General features: G+C 46.6%; 2 protein-coding genes across 2 annotated transcripts in view; one reads left to right on the top strand and one right to left on the bottom strand.

Annotated features, from left to right (window-relative positions):
* Znf597 (zinc finger protein 597) overlaps positions 1–2,235 on the bottom strand; it is a 5,284-nt gene extending 3,049 nt beyond the window's left edge. Inside the window, exons 1-2 of the mRNA XM_055604790.1 lie at positions 1,973–2,235; positions 1,048–1,168 (exon numbers count right to left, since the gene is read on the bottom strand). Coding sequence (XP_055460765.1) covers positions 1,048–1,168; positions 1,973–2,005 — 154 coding nt within the window. The 5' untranslated portion in view covers positions 2,006–2,235. The remainder of the gene's footprint in view (positions 1–1,047; positions 1,169–1,972) is intronic.
* The window catches only part of Naa60 (N-alpha-acetyltransferase 60, NatF catalytic subunit), a 34,130-nt gene that overhangs the window by 7,073 nt on the left and 11,282 nt on the right, over positions 1–15,775 (top strand). The window lies entirely within an intron of this gene.

Genomic DNA, 15,775 nt, shown 5'->3' with positions numbered 1-15,775 from the left:
ATAATAATAATAATAATAATAATAATAATAATAATAATAATAATAATAAAAAGTAATTCTAGGGAGTCAGGAATGAGGGACAGAGAAGACTTAACATCATCCACTAGCATTTTCAGTTAAATATGGCCACTTGGAGTCCCTGGTAAAAAGAGGTTCTGTGAATTAGTGGATGACAGAAAGGAATGAAGATGGGCTAGAAGGATAGGCTGAGAAGGTTAGCAAGAAAGAATCAAGGGAGACACACACACACACACCAAACCCACACACCCAAGAAGGTAGAGGAGAACATGGCGGTGGAAAATGTGAGCCGTGAATTATGAAAAATAGCTTAGGTCCCCAGCCCTGGGCAGGACATTCAGGCCCAGAGATACTGCACATGGCTACCTGTAAGTTACAAAAGCAGAATACCCCCTTAGGACAAAATTAGTTTCCAGTCTTTACAAGTGACAGTAATCTGTAGTAATGAAGTTTTCCAGGTAAAACTAATTTTATTCCAACAATTATTTAAGGAGATTACAAGGTACTGTAATATACATATGTATACATATGCATACACAGTCACTGTTGTAGACTGGGATTTTTGTCTTTGTTTTTTTTTTTTTTAAGGAAATCCTCCAGGGCTGGGGAGATGGATCAGCATATGAAATGCTTACTGTCTAAGCTAAGGATAGGAATTTGGATTCCCAGCACCCAATGAAGGCCAGGTAGATGTAGTGCCCTGCCTCTTATCCAGGCACTCAGGATGTGGGGAGAGGTGATCCCAAGGCAGGCTGGCTAGCTGGACTTCAGTAAATTGAGTGGAGAGTAACTGAGAAAGACTCTTGACATCAACCTCAGGCCTCCACACTCACACACATGCATGTGTGCTCGCACTTACACGCTCACAAGAAAAGAATCATCACAGACTCTGCAGCTTTTTCATTTAAGTTCTTGCTATAGCCATATAAATCCATACACACACACACACTCCACACACAGGTCCCACTCCATCAATGTGGACAGCATAGAACTGAAGAAAGTTCCATAATGCAGGAAAAACTGTCTTACCCATCAACTCTAAATCGTGACAATCCAATGAGGCTTCTCTGCTGAGGGTCTTCTGGTCAGGGTGCAGACTCACACATTCCTCTTGAGAAAAATACACATCCAGATCTTCAAACAGTGCTCCCTGAAATATTTGGACAAGAAGTTAGCAGGTCAGTTGAGTGGTAAATCTATAAAGGCTGAAAAGAGCTAAAAAAAACAAAACAACAACAAAAAAAGCCCCTTCACATTCCAAGGAGAAAAGGTTTGGTGTGAAATATTCCTCAACGAGGGATTCTATGGCTTGGGTAAGGTCGGGAGAGAATGCATAAACATAAATTTTGAAACGGTGTTGTGGAAATCAAGAGTATACCACGAGAATGTTTTGCCTGAAAACATGAGTGAACAATTCTTGGGGAGAGAAATCAAGTAAAGATGCTGTAAGAGGGAAGGGGAAAGGGAGAAAAGAGGAGGAGGAGGAGGAGGAAGAGAAGGAAGAGGCAGCAGAGGAGACTGCCAGCTCAGTAAGACTCCCGAGGAACAGTTTTCAGGAGTTCCCTAACGTCCTTTGCTCGCCGGTCTTCATCACCGTGATCGTTCCGCTCCGCCACTACTTCAAGATCTGGCTCCCTCCTAAGTTTACGGTTCCTAGAAGCCCACAGAGCTTGGGTGTGGTTAAAAAAAAATCACCTGGGCTTTACTATATTCAACAGGTGCAAAGCCTAGAGACATGCCGTTGGGAGGAGCGTTCCTGCAGGACACTGAGAAATTGTTACAGACCCTTGCCAAGGGCTCTCCTCCCCATCTGGTGATTCTAAAAGGAGGAAGCTGGTAAGCCTAGGGACGAGGACACCTCGGCGGAAGGGCTGAGGAGGCGCCTCAGGACCTGTGCGTCTAACCCTGCTGCCAGGAGGTCAGGGCACCTGTAGGAAATAGCCACAACTTTCACCTGGTCATCGGATGTGGGGAGCGTCGATGCCATCTGGGGAAACGAAGTCCCCACGTTGGGACACTTGAAGAGGAGAATAGTCCTTAGAATTTCCGACTGGGCTTCCAGGCCTTTCCACCCCGCCCTCACGCTCCCTTGAGCATCTGAGGTGCCGGCTTCCTGGAAACAGCCTTGAGACGGACCCACTACCAGCCCCGGAGCACTGACAGCCTCACCCAACCCGGCAAAAGCAGCACGAAGCCACGCCCAGCCGAGACGCGACAAAGGAGGCGGAGGCCGCCGCAAAGCTCCCACGCTCCCATGCTCCCCCCACGCAGTGGCTGTGGAGAAACCGCCGGAAGCGACGCATCGCCGGCTCAGCCGTCCTGCATCCTGATTGGCCGGCGTGCCCTGAGGCGGCGGTCCCTCTTCAACGGACCAATTGAACAGCTTCCCGAGGCCCGGACTCGCACCTGGCAACTGAAAGACGTCGTTATTCCTGAGCGTCTACAAGCGGCTGCTTCCGGTTCCGCTGGCTGGGTCTCGGTGGTGAGTCCCCGGCTTTTTGGTGGTCTCAGTTGGAGCAGTAGGATGGCCTCTGAGGGACATGGCGATTCCAGAAACGGAGGCAGGCACCCCTTGGCGTCGATCACGGAATTGCGGGAACACACAGACGCTGTGGGCCCGAGGTTTCGCTTGGACGGGGTGAGGCGAATCAGAGACCCCCAGACCCAGGCCTAGTTTGGGCGGGATCCCCGTGTCTGATGTGGACTGTGGGGCACGGCATGTGAGAGGTCTTGTGCAACCTCAGGTTCAGGGCAGGTTAGCCCGTTTGCTCGTGTCTGACCCCAAAGTATTCTAGGAGCATGAGGCCTTGCACCCCACAGGTGTAGTCCACCCGAATGATCGGGACCCATAGCTGACACCGAACGGGGGTAGACCGTTGATTTCCTTCGCAGGACGTCGGTCGCTCAGTACCTCGCCACTGGACCTGTTCCGGTGGCAAATGGCTTTTGTAACCAACCAGTGGCGAATTGAAGATTCAACATCAGAAAGAACTCCTTCTAGAACTGTCACTTACTGATAATTGTGCCAAAAGGTTTCCTTTGTGTACTGACAGTAGACCTACGACTTAACACAACGTACAGAAGCTCTACCACTGTTCTGTATCCAAGCCCTATCCTTTCTCTTTAAACTTTATTTTTATATGAGGTTGATTCAAACTGACCTTGACCTCACTGGACCCTGCACTTAACGATCCTCTCGCTTCAGTCTCCTCTTGTAGCTTGACACCCATACAGACCCAACATTTGAACAGCTTTTAACTTTTCTTTCCTCAGCTGCAAAGAGCCCATAACGCTACTCTTTGATAATTTAGAGGGTACTTTAAAATATTATAAAATGTTAAGTGGAAAGAATTGCCAGTTTATGAAGGAGTTTGGGGAGGAGGCGACAAATAGGATTAGTACCTTGAAAATTCTGAGTAAATCGAGATCCTCTCTCTTGTTAGAGATAGGGTAAGAGATCCATTTGCTTCTGCCTCCCAAGTGCTGGGACCAAGGTCTGGTCCATCCCACCCAGTGCCAACATAATTTCTAATGCTAGTGGAAGGTTACTCAGTGATTGGCTGCATGGCTATTAAAACATCTGAGTTTAAGAGTAGGATCAGACAATGTCAGGAGAGTTTCAACTGCCAATAACAGAAAATTTAACAAAAACAATTAAAACGTGGAGCAATTGTGTTATTTTGTGGCTTAGTGACAAGTTAAAGGCCCCAATGCTTCCTATTTCATTTAGCATGTTGATAACAGCAATGGAATACAAATGATGCATGCTAACTTTTATTGTGTCATGTATCCATCTCAAGTGTATGAAGAATAAAGGTTCGTTAGGGTTTGGCCTGTCATGCTTCAGTGCAGTGCTCTGGCACTAAGAGAAGACCTAACATGCTCTGACCATCTAACTGCACAAAATAAAAACTCTGGGAAAAGAAAACCAGAAACTAAGCTTGTAGTAGTAACAGCATCTAACCAGAGAGAAGGTTAGCCCTGAAATGGGTGGAGTCAACATTTTCCTCAGTCTTGGAGGTGTTGACTACCAAGCCAAACAAGTGGGTCAAGAAGCAGGAAACATGAAAGCTTGAACTTGCTGAGAGTAAAGAGATGAGGTTAAAAGTGTAAACAAAGATGGGAAAAGTAAGTGCCTGCCAAACATGGTCTGGTCCCCAAACACACTGGGTGTAATGATCTCGCTCTCTACTAACTGAAGCATTACAGACTGAGGTGGAGGGAGAAAAACCAGGGGTTCAAGGTCATCCTCTGTTCCACAGTTTGAGGACAGCCTGGACTAACATGAGATCTGTCTCACAAACAAAACAAACATTATTTCTTGATACTTTTCAGATGGCTGCCTGACATTTCTAGTGTTGTTTACTATGTATTGTTTCCTTGCTATCTTTCTACCATCATTTTTTTTGCCTCATCTGTTTTGTTTTGTTTTGGTTTTGGTTTTTCAAGACAGGGTTTCTCTGTGTAGCCTTGGCTATCCTAGACTCTTTGTAGACCAGGCTACCTCAAACTCACTTGCTTCTGTCTCCCAGAGACAGAGGGATTAGAGGCATGCACCAGCACACCCACTATCATTTGTATTAACTGACTATATGAATCATTTTCTCCTTTCTCCATTATCAGTTATGTTTCCTTTGTAATTTTTCCTGGCTACCTAATATATACAGTTAAAATGTTTCCAAATCTGGGCTAGAGAGATGTCTCAGATGTTAAGAGCACTAGCTGCTCTTTCAGAGGTCCTGGGTTCAATTTCCAGCACACATATGGGGCTCACAACCATCTATAACTGTAGACTCATGGGATCAGATGACCTCTTCTGGTATAGATGGATGTACATGCAGATAAAACGTCTATATACATAAAATAAATAAATCTTTTCATTATTCCACATCCACTTCCTATAATGCTGTTTTTCCCTTAAAGTGCCCAATACACTGTAATAGCAAAATACTCCCATTCTGCTGTTTTTATTATAAATGGATATTGAATTTTTCTCTATTAATATATGCTTATATTGTTTATTAATGTATTAATTGTGACATAAATACAAACCTAACTTTAAGTCATGAAACAAACAAAACCTCCTTAAACATCCTTCCATGTACATATATGTGCATATATGACACATGACACATACAGTCTAAAAAAGTCCATCTGCAAGATTTTCCATTTTCACCTTTAATGTATCAATGGTAGTAATCAAATCTATATGAATAGAAGTTTTCTCTCTAGCCAATTATCTTCTTTCTGAAGCTCTGAAGATATTAAGTAAGATCATATCTTATTTAATTAAAAATAACTGCTGTGGTCTGGCATGGTGGTACAAGCCTTTAATATCAGCACTCAGGAGGCAGAGGCAGGCAGATCTCAGAATTCAAGGCCAACCAGTCTCCATATTGAGTTCCAGGCCAGCCAGGGCTGCATAGTGAGGCTACTAGTCTCTAGTAGCCAGAGACTAGTGTGGTGGTGTATGCCTGCACTCAGAAGGCTGAGGCAACAGGATGAATTTGAAGCAGACCACAGATAAATAGCAAGAGCCAGTCTCTGTCTTTCTCCTTCCCTGCCCCTCCCCCAGTCACACACAAATACATTTTTTTCAATTATGCAAGCAGTTCATGTGTTATTTTTTAAATTGTTATTACTGAAAGATAGAGGGGGTTTTAAGGACTCAGGTTAGTATATTCTGTTAAACAGAACATTGACTATAAAGACATAAACAAGTGTTTAGGGTATGCATCATCTCTTTACCCTTGTAAGGCTTACCCTCAATGTTAGGAGAGAGCCCTCCATGGTACTGCCTCCAACATCCCGATACTAGACACTGTGTGCTCACATGGTCAACTTGCTCCACATGTTCCTGACTCAAAGCAGGTGCTCTCTCTTATGTGTAAGAATGTTTTTCCTGCATATATATCTGTATACCACGTGTGTGAAGTGCTCAGGGAGTTCAGAAGAGGGCATGAGATCCCCTGGAACTGGAATTACAGGTGTTTGTGAACCACCACAAGGGTGCTGGAGCCTGAGCCTGGACCCTCTAAAAGAGCAACAAGTTTCCTCTACTGCTGAGCCATGTCGTCAGCCCTACCTGTGTTATTCATAACAGAACATCGTTACTGTCCTTTCTATTCACTTGGGAATCCTGTCAGATGTTGTCGGAGTTCAATGCTGATGCTGAACGCCAGCCCAGATCATGTGATGAGGATTCGGGGAGGGCTTTGCCGCTCCTCTCTCACTAAATGGGTTTACCATTTCGTTTCAGCAAGTAGGAAATGGAGCGGAGTGGAGAGTGGGCTCTTTCCTTTTCATAGCCTTGCCTTTGTAGGTTGACATTTCTAATCTGAATATTTGAAAAATGGAGTATACACTTAACAGTTTATCAGTGTTATTTCAAGAATGTGACACAAGTTGCATACATCACATTCCCTCTTGCCTCTCCTGTACTGGGATTGCAAGTGTGTACCCACACACCAAGGTCAATGTTAAATATTTCCCTGCAGCTAGTTTTAGTAATGACACACGAAGTATAATTGTGTTGACCGTTCAACATGCCCTGAATGGATCCAAACACGTTTGTCACAGCTGCTTGCACACAGTAGCACGGAGTAGATAGCTCAGGCCTACAGAGCTGTAAATTATGTAACAGTCTCCATTTTGTCCGAGTGATTTTCCAGTCTTTAAAGATTAACGACTTACACAGGCACAAAAAGGAAATATAAATGCAGGTTGCTTCCTGGGGCTCTGCCAGCTATATACACCTACTCCACAGGCAAGACAGTTAACTACTCGTGGTTGATTTGTGTCTTGTTTCCCCATTCTCGGAGAACAGTGTTGCTGAGGATGGAACCCAGCCCCATGCACAAGCCCTCTATCGCCCAGCTACACACACCCCCAAAATTCTAAAATCCGGAGGTAGACCTCGACTGTCAAAATGTTAAAAGCATACGGTGGCTTTGATGTTTCTGAGATAGTGATGTTTTGCAGTTTGAGACACAAAAATATTTTGATCCATGATGTTATCTTGGATACTAAATACATTTCACAGGTTGTTTTAGACCCTCACTACCAGTTCTGTTCTTTTTGTTTTTGTTAACGCAGATCATTGTAGTTAGCTGAAAGTACAGGATAAACTGCCAACACGCGTTCTCTGCTAACAAGAACTGAATTATCTTTGAACCGTATCTGGATATAGAACCTGCACCCCCACCACTCCCACCCCCGTCCTGAGGCCCCTGTTGCTTGCCCATTGCAGTGACAGCCCAGTTCTAGAGGCTGTGGCGCTAGCGCGGGGTGGTGCCATTGAGTCGGGGCTTCCAGCAATCACCAGCGCTGGCGTCTACTAACCTCCAGAGCAGGCCAGCGGCGGACGCGTCTCGGGCCTGGGAGGCCTCCTGGATCCTCCGAGCCGCTTGATCGCGGAAGGCGCAGGGACCCCGGTCTGCCGCCGGCGTCCACGCACGCGCGCGCGCTAGGGCGGCTCGGCGGCCGGCAGCTCTGAGCTTCCGCGGCCGCCGCAGGTAGCTTCGGGAGAGGGCCCGCCAGCTGCCCGAGGCTTGCCCGCTCCCAAGATGGTGGTGGCGGCGTCAGGGAGGGCGGTGCCACATGGCCCAGCGGCCAATGAGCTTCCGGGCTGCGCTGCCGGCTGAGCACGAGAGGCGGAAGTGCCGCGGGGCCGCCTTCTCTGTCCCGGCTGCGGCCCCTGCCGGTTACATAACCCGTCGCAGGGGAGACCCCGCAGTCCCACGTCCGGCTTCCCGGCTCCCCCAGGATGCGCTGAGCCCTGCGACGCCGTCCGCTGCCGCCGGCTCCCGTCCGAGGTGAGGCAGTCGGGGCCTCGGCGGGTGCAAGTCGGGGCGGTGGGCAGTCGCTCTGCGACCCAGAGGGCACTGGCCGGCCGTAGGAAGCAGGGTTTCCCGGAGAGCGCGTCCGGCTTCCCACCCCTGCGTGGCTGCGCTTCGTGGCGCCCAGTTTGTGTGGCGGAGGCGGCGAGGGGCACGGTGGGGCGTCGGGAGCTGGGTTTTCCGGGGACCCTCAGCCACTGATCGCAGGAATTGGGAGATGGAGAGGCGGCATCCTCTGGGTTTGTTGGAGGTGAGGAGTCTGGTTGTCTCCTAGCTCCTGCTTCTCTTCGGGGACTTGTTGCACTGGTGGTAATTGCCGACTTGTTTGCACTTGTGAAAGTAGAAGACCCTGCTTGGGCTTCGAAGCCTCTGCGTCTTTTCATTACAGCAGCATTTTGGGTATTGCAGCAAACGGGAGCTAAACTGACCCTCCATTATCGACTGTCTTATTTCTTCTGAATTGGAAAAAAAAAAAAACGCTTGCCAAGGAGAAGAGGGGATCTATGAACAGTGCTATTGTCTTCTGGGAAAATTGGGCTGAGGCTGTAGAGAGGGTACTCTGGGCCTTTTCTGAACCTCCAGCAAATGCCTGCCTGGCCCCACTGGTGTTAAAACCCAAGGCTTGGGGAACACAGGCTGCAATAAAGGTAAACTTTGGCTGCTTTATTGATCTCTTAACTCTGCCAAGTCCTTGCCATGTGCTTTGGGGTCATTGTTGTCACTTTTGTCCTGACAGACTAATAGTGTGGCTCGCTGGAGTGCTAATCGAGAGAGAAGGTTGCCAGTTACAGAGGTTTCCCATTGTCACAGCACTGAAACACAAACCCCTGACTTAGTGTTTGTCTGACCCAGCAGGCAAAGTCATGTTGCGCCAGAAATAATCTGTGTAAATACTTGAGTCCGCATAACCATGTGACATGGAGGAAAGTTTTAGAAGCCCTGTGACCGTGTTCCAGGCTGCAGTGTCAAGGAGGAGGGGGTCCTGGGACACAACGCAGCAGAGAACTACACCCACATAAAAACACACCCCCACCAGTGAACTGCTCAGTTAGTGCTGATAGGATTAAAGACTAGAGGAATCTAAAAGGGATATCCTGGGCACGGCAGTGAGCAGAAGCCTACACACCTCCTTCAGGGGTTTTGTATACAATAAGTAATATGTGGGACATAAGCTCATTCAGAGTGGGTTAGGCATTGGCTCCTTCAACAGGTTGTGGTTTGCTAGAATTTCATCTTGTAGACCTAGACTCCATACATCAGGCTTCCTGGGCTAGGTTTCTATGAAAATTGGTAAAAACGTGTCACAAAATCAGATCTAGTCCAGTATTGACACTCCAGCACCAGCATAAAACATAGAATTTTGTTGTTTTTTTTTTTAAGTCCATGTGTGTCCTGTCTTTACTGTCTTTAGCTTCTTTCAGTCCTAACTTGAGACTTTGTCACTGTTTGATTAACCACACACACACAGTGTGGAGAGTATCTTTAGATTTGACTTGTCCAAGTTGCATAGCAGCAACATGCTTCTGACCAGAATGGAAGAAGATTTCTGGATGTCAGATCTGAGGGATCAAAGATAGCCCTGAACCCTGACCAGGAAGCAGAGGCTATCGGTGCCCAGTGAGTACTAGTGACTAGAAACTGTCGGTGCCTCAGTGCACCTCTTAGTGCAGCGTGGACATGGCAGCCTGAGGAGTAGCAGGTGGAGACAGGAGTCCTTGGAGCTTGAGCTCCAGACACTCATGTCTTCTTCTAAGTGGTGGCTCCTCCATGTGTGCATCATATCTCCACCGTCTCCAGGAAGAGTCGTGACCCTTGGTTGGTCCTCTGCAGCAGGCATGGCCGGGAGTTACGCACTGTGCTTGTGGCAGGTCCTGCTTATGCAGTGTGAAGTGCTTCCCAATACAGTGCTGGTCTGCAGAATGGCACGGGCGGTGCTGGGTCTGTTTCAGGCCCAGGTCAGACACTGGATTTGAGTCAGCAAATGTTTAGAAGTAACTTGGATAACTTCAGGGCAGACTCCTTTCCAGTGCATCATTCCTCTCAGCATGGTCTCTGATGGAGGATGGATGGATGGACAGTGGAGGGTCTTAGGCCCAGATAAGTCACACTGCCAATTGGCCCGTGTGTTTAAATTGCAAAGACTAATATAGAGGAGATTAGTCTCTTCTGAGCTCCAAGGGGGCTGCTAAGGGTTTATGGGGTGACAAGAACAGAAAGTAGTTTGGGGTCTAGAGTAGTGCTGAGCAGTACTTTATAAGCAGCTAAAGCACCTCACTCCAGAGGCTGGCAGGGTCATAACAGTAACTGAGGTAGCCACAGCTCCAAGCTTCAATGGCTAGGAAAGTGACAGCAAGTGAAGGTGAACTCCTTGACCCCCCCCTCCCCCTCACGTCCTTTCCTCAGTCAGTATCTACCTGGCCAAGAGAGACAAGTACCCGCAAAAAATGGTGAGATCTTTGATCCCAGGATTTGAGGGTCAGGGGCTGGTGTATCTCTGTGAGTTCAAAGCCAGCCTGGGCTACATAGTGAGTTCCAGGACAGTGAGGGCTACAGAGAGAGACCTTGTCTCATGGGGGTGGGAAGGTGAATTGTGAGTATTACAACACAGAGATTTTCAAATTATAAGTAGATGACTACCTATTTTATCCTAAAATAGACTCTTAGTGTTGCCTTTTAAACCCAGCACCCTAGGAATAGTGTGATATTTTGGGCACTGATGCTAGAAGTAAATGTCAAAAGACAGATTCAGAGTTCCAGGGAAGAAGAGATGGTTGTGAATAGAGGTTAAGAACAAATGGTGGAGTAAGTCCTCGTTGCCATTGTGCCCGGAAGAAGGTGAAAGGTATTTTGTTACTTTAAAAGACTGTTTTTAGGGTGTAATGCACACACTTCTAATCCCAGCATTTAGGAGGTGGAGGCAGAAGGATTGTCACAAGTCTGAAGCCAGCCTAAGATATCTAATGAATTTTCAAGTAAGCATGGGCTACATAGCAAGACCATGTCACTAGCCAATAAACTGGTTTTCAAACCTGTCAGCATTATTTGTTTACTTTTTTGGAATAGTTATTCTTACTAAAACAACAACAAAACAAACAAACCGGAAGGATGGAGATGGCTTTGCAGTTAAGAATGCTGCAGAGGACTTGGGTTTGCTTCCTAATCTACACCAGCTGCTTACCGCCACCACAGACTCCAGCTCCAGGGGGCCTGAGGCCCTCTTCTGGCCTCCATGGGCACGGAGCACTTGTGCGCAAACGCTTGCAGGCATACACACAGGAAATAAACCTTTAAAAGAATAAAGTGAAGCCAGTGTGACGGCTCATGCTTGTAATCCCAGCACTGGTGAGGCTCTGGGGCAGGCTGCAGGGTCAACCGCTTGATCCTGTGGGGCACAGGTTGGGCTCTGTGGTAAAGAGTACCTGCTGTTCTTGCAGAGGACACACGCAGCTCGCACAGTCATCTGTAACTTCAGGGACAGGGATCCAGTGCCCTTTTCTGACAATACATGTCAGCAAAATACTCAGATGTGTAATAAAATCTTTTCTTTTCTCCTTCCTTTCAAGAGTTTGGTTCTGATCTGTGCTAACTAGCAAAGTGTGCTAGCAGACTCAGAAAGACATTTTCCCCCCTATGGTCCAGACATGGGGTTGGTGTGGGCACAAAGATTTGGAAATAGGTGGGTGATTTTTTTTCCTTCTTCTTAAGTATGGAAAGGGCTTTTTTTCCTGGAAGATGTTAGTGCCATGGGGTTTCGAAGAGTGCTGTGGAAGGCTGTTCACACTTTGGTCTGTTCGAAAGATGCCTGCTGGAACCGCAGCTGTACCCTGTCTGTAAGTGGCTCACCGCGTGCTCTGCTGCTCTCCTGCACTGCGTTTCAGGTTACTTGGCTTATCCTCTCGCCTCTCCTACTAACCTTTCATCGAGGTGTGTGCAAAAACTGCCCGGCCTGGCAAAGGAGCACAGTCTGGGCCCATGTGCAGCCCACCAGCTGCTTACCAGGCAAGCCCTCTCCTTATGTGAAATTTCCCTCACAGGAACTGTGAGAAGCCACTAAAAAACAATTTCCCTTGGAGGACCTGCAAGAAGCCAGTGACAGTTGGGTGGGGGTGGGGTGAGTACCGGATTTAAATTTCTGCCGTCTGTTCCATTTCTTCCTTCTTAAAAAATATTTATTTTATGTGTGTGTGCCGTGTGTGCAGTGCCAGCAGAGGCTAGAAGAGGGCATCAGATCCCTTGGAACTGGACTTAAGAAAGGCTGTTTGGGAGTCAGAGTGGGGATGCTGGAAACTGATCCTGGGTCTTCTGGAAGACCAGTAAGGGTTCCTAACCACCGAGCCAACTCTCTGGCCCCTGCACTTGTTTTCCTTTTGTCTTTTGCAGTGGTAAGGATTAAACCCAGGGCCTTGTGCACACTAGGCAAATGCCTCACCAGTGAGCTACATCTGCAGCCCATGTATTTTTCACAAGTAGCGTAAGAGCATCCCTCTCCTTCTAAAAACAGAGGGTGTTTTTTTGTTGTTGTTTTGGTTTGGGTTTTTTTGTTTTGTTTTTTGTTTTTTGTTTTTGCTTATTTTTAAGCCTTTTATGAAATGGTTGCATTAAAACTTGCGAAGGTCTTAATTTTAGATTCGCATAAGCACTAGTGTTAGTTCGTTGCTAACACAAGAGGCCCTTAAGGTGTTTGTGCAAGGCAAGCGCAGCAGCCCACCTCCAAGTGCCTCCTTGTTGCTTCTTCACAGCTTTAGTTTAGAACAGTTATTTCCAGCATCAGGGCACGGGTGCCTTGCAGAGGTTCATGGGCTTACAAGTCAGCTTTCAGTCTATCTTAGTTAGCACTTAGTAGGTATTGATTCTATTCATAACTTGAAGACAGTAAAATTTCCTTGTTATTAATTAAAACAACCCATTAGATTATTTTAATATAAAATGTGTTCAGAATTTTTGTTAGTGATAATAAAAGCTCATTGCAGAAGGCTCAGATAGTATGAAAGTGAGTAGCAGAGTTCATAAGTATCTGCCATGATTCTTGAGGAAAATTCAGACAGGAGTGTGTTTACCTTTTAGTATTCATTTAAGGTCTTCTGCGGTTGCTGCACCTTGGCAGAATGGATTCCCAGGGTGCCTGAGGCATGGATTTGATCCCAGATGCCAAAACAAGTTGACTTCATGATCAGGTGGTAATTTACACAAAAGTTAACACTTTCAATGTGTGTGTGTGTGTCTGGAAGAATGTAGATGGAAATAACAGGAGAGAGAAAACCCTTGAAAAACAAGCCCCATTAGAGATGGAGGGAGTGATGAGGCAGGAGGGCTGGTCTGCTGCAGGGAGGGGGCGGTGAGAGAATGAAGCCAAATCCCTCTGTCGGCGAGTTTCCCCCTTAAACTGGGTAGCCAGGTTTCCACTTCTGCTCCCACCAGCAGAAGGAGTTCCTGTGGCTGTTGTCCAGCTCTAGAGTTCTTGGATGGGGTGAACCCTCCAGGAAGTCTGGCTTTGATTTGGTCAAGTGTGCCAAGCAGATATTTTCCTGTCTTCTTGTTTCAGACAGGGTCTTGTGTAGACCAGACTGTTATCAGGCTTTCTCTGTAGCTGAGAATGAGCTTGAACTTCTGAGCCCAACTGCTGGATTCGTATATTTTGAAACGAAGTGTTGAGATATAGCTCAGGCTGGCCTAGAACCCTCTATAATGCCCAGGCTGGTCACGAACTCATCATCTTTTGGCCTCAGCCTCCTGAATGCTGGGATTAGAGGTATGAGCAATATTTTACTATCTTTTCTATTTCCACCTTCAGAAATCTAGTATTATGTGTAGGTAGTTTTGATGCTTTGTTTTTCAAAATCCTTTCACTGAGTTAAATTAGGAATTTTATTCTGAACTCACCCCATCTAACAGCTCCTGCCCTGATCCCAGTAGCCTATTTGTGGGCTCCATCCAGACAAGCCTGGTCCTTGTGAGTGCTGACTATTCTAATGGTGTGAACCTGACAGCCCAGAACACAATCATGTAGTTCTTATTTTTCACTACTAAGAACAGGAGATAATCCTGTTTGGATTTTTGGTAATCTTTCTTTCCAGCTTGCGTTTGGCCAGAATGTCTGATCATTGCAATAGAAAGCAAAGTAAAACAGGAGACTTGTCCAAGGCTCTTCAGTGATAGACTGTAGGGTTTGGCCTCTGTGCCGCATCTTCTGGCCTCAGTCTTGTGTTCTCTTCCAGCTGGGTCCTTGTTCTTCCTGTCCTTCCTGTTCACCCAGCCTGATTGGCCATGAAAAGAGTTGCCAACTAGCCACACAGATAGACGCCATTTAGATATCTCCTACTGCAGCTCAGTGTGTCTTGGTGTACTTCTCTGGGGATGCTTAAAGAAGGGTTTCTGCCATTTTCCTCGTGGTCTCTGTGACTGAGCAAGGAAGTAGTGTCCCTCTGCAGAGCGGCTGGAAGCACACTCCCACTAATGTACTTTTTGTCTTTGTTGCAGGATTCCTCTCAGTAGCAAGCTGTATTTTAGTGTATAGTAAATGGGACTCCAGTGTGCCACCCTCTTCTGTGTGACCAAGGGTTTCTGAACTCTGCTCATTGCTGTGACTAGTTTGCTGAGCAGAGCCTGACTTTGTCATACAAATTTGATAAATTAATGATCAAATCGGTTTTTAGTATGAAATGGAGAGAATTTTTGACTCAAAGATAAAAGTTTGGGCCTGGACTTGGGACCTCACCATCTGGTGCAGTTTTTACCTGAGAGGTGACGAGCATGTGGCCAAATGCACAGCTTGGTAAGCTAGGTGTATGTGGATTTGGTGTCAGGAGGCGTGGTTGGTACCATTTATGTTTTGACGTAGGTCTAGATATGTATTAGGTGTCTCAAACTCACTATTATCCTGCCTGATTCTCAGTCCTGGGTCACAGATGTGCACAATCTGTCTGCCTTCCGTATGTGTGTGTTGTTGTTTTTGAAACATTCTCATGTATTTCACGCTGACTTCAAACTCACCCTGTAAAATGATTTTGAACAGCTGCTGCTTCTCCTGGCTTTGCCTTCTGAAAGCTATGATTTTAGTTACTGTGCACCATCAGGTCTGGCTCATACAGTACCCAAGGCTTTGTACTTGATTGGCAGGCAATCTACCAACTGGCCACACTCTCAGCCTCTACTCTGTATGGTTTTGACAACCCTTAAACCCATCTCCAATCCCTCCTCCATAACCAATTTTTAATTACTAGTATCATTAATTTTTTTTAGCCAGTTCTAGAATCTCCTACCAGTGGAATCCTCCTGTATCAATATTTTGGATTTGAAGAGATGTGTCTCAAATCATATGTGCTCAATATATATAGTACGGGTTCCCTTCAGAGCATGAAGACTTGGGTTTTAAGAGAAATGCTGTTTGGAAATAGAGAAGTGGGTGTTTGTTTCTTGTCACTCTTCAAATTATTCATTTTCCTACTCTGCAGTCTTGGAAGCAGCACAGGCAGCTATGAAGATGGCTTCTCACCCACAGGCAGCTGCTCATTTGAACAAACAAGCTTTGAATACTTTGTTGCTTCTGTCACCCTCCACTTTAGGCCCTGAGCCTATAAGCTGGTATTCCTGATGTACTCCAGTGCCCTGTGTCAGTCACTGGTGTATGTTCCCTTTTCTCCACTTTTTCTAAAGGAAGGAACTTAAGATTCATTTTTGTTGGTTTTCAAACCAGTTAACCCTGTGTCTGTGGCATCTCACATTCTCAGGAGCCTTTGGGCCTATGATCCCTGCCTTGCACGAGGGGGAGCTTTTAGAAATCTTGCTTCATGCTTTCCTTGAGGAAAGGCTTACGCTAATGCCTGCCTCTGCCACAGAGGGAAGAAAGAGGAGGGTCTGATGGAGCGTTGGACTGAGCAGGGAGTGGCATGGAGTCTGAGGAGAGGTTTTCTGAGGGAAGG

This window comes from Psammomys obesus, unplaced genomic scaffold, assembly GCF_907164565.1.
Source record: "Psammomys obesus unplaced genomic scaffold, mPsaObe1.curated_primary_1811, whole genome shotgun sequence".
Taxonomy (NCBI): Eukaryota; Metazoa; Chordata; class Mammalia; order Rodentia; family Muridae; genus Psammomys; species Psammomys obesus.
The sequence above is the reverse complement of the archived record's forward strand: the minus strand, read 5'-3'. Positions and strand labels throughout refer to the sequence as shown.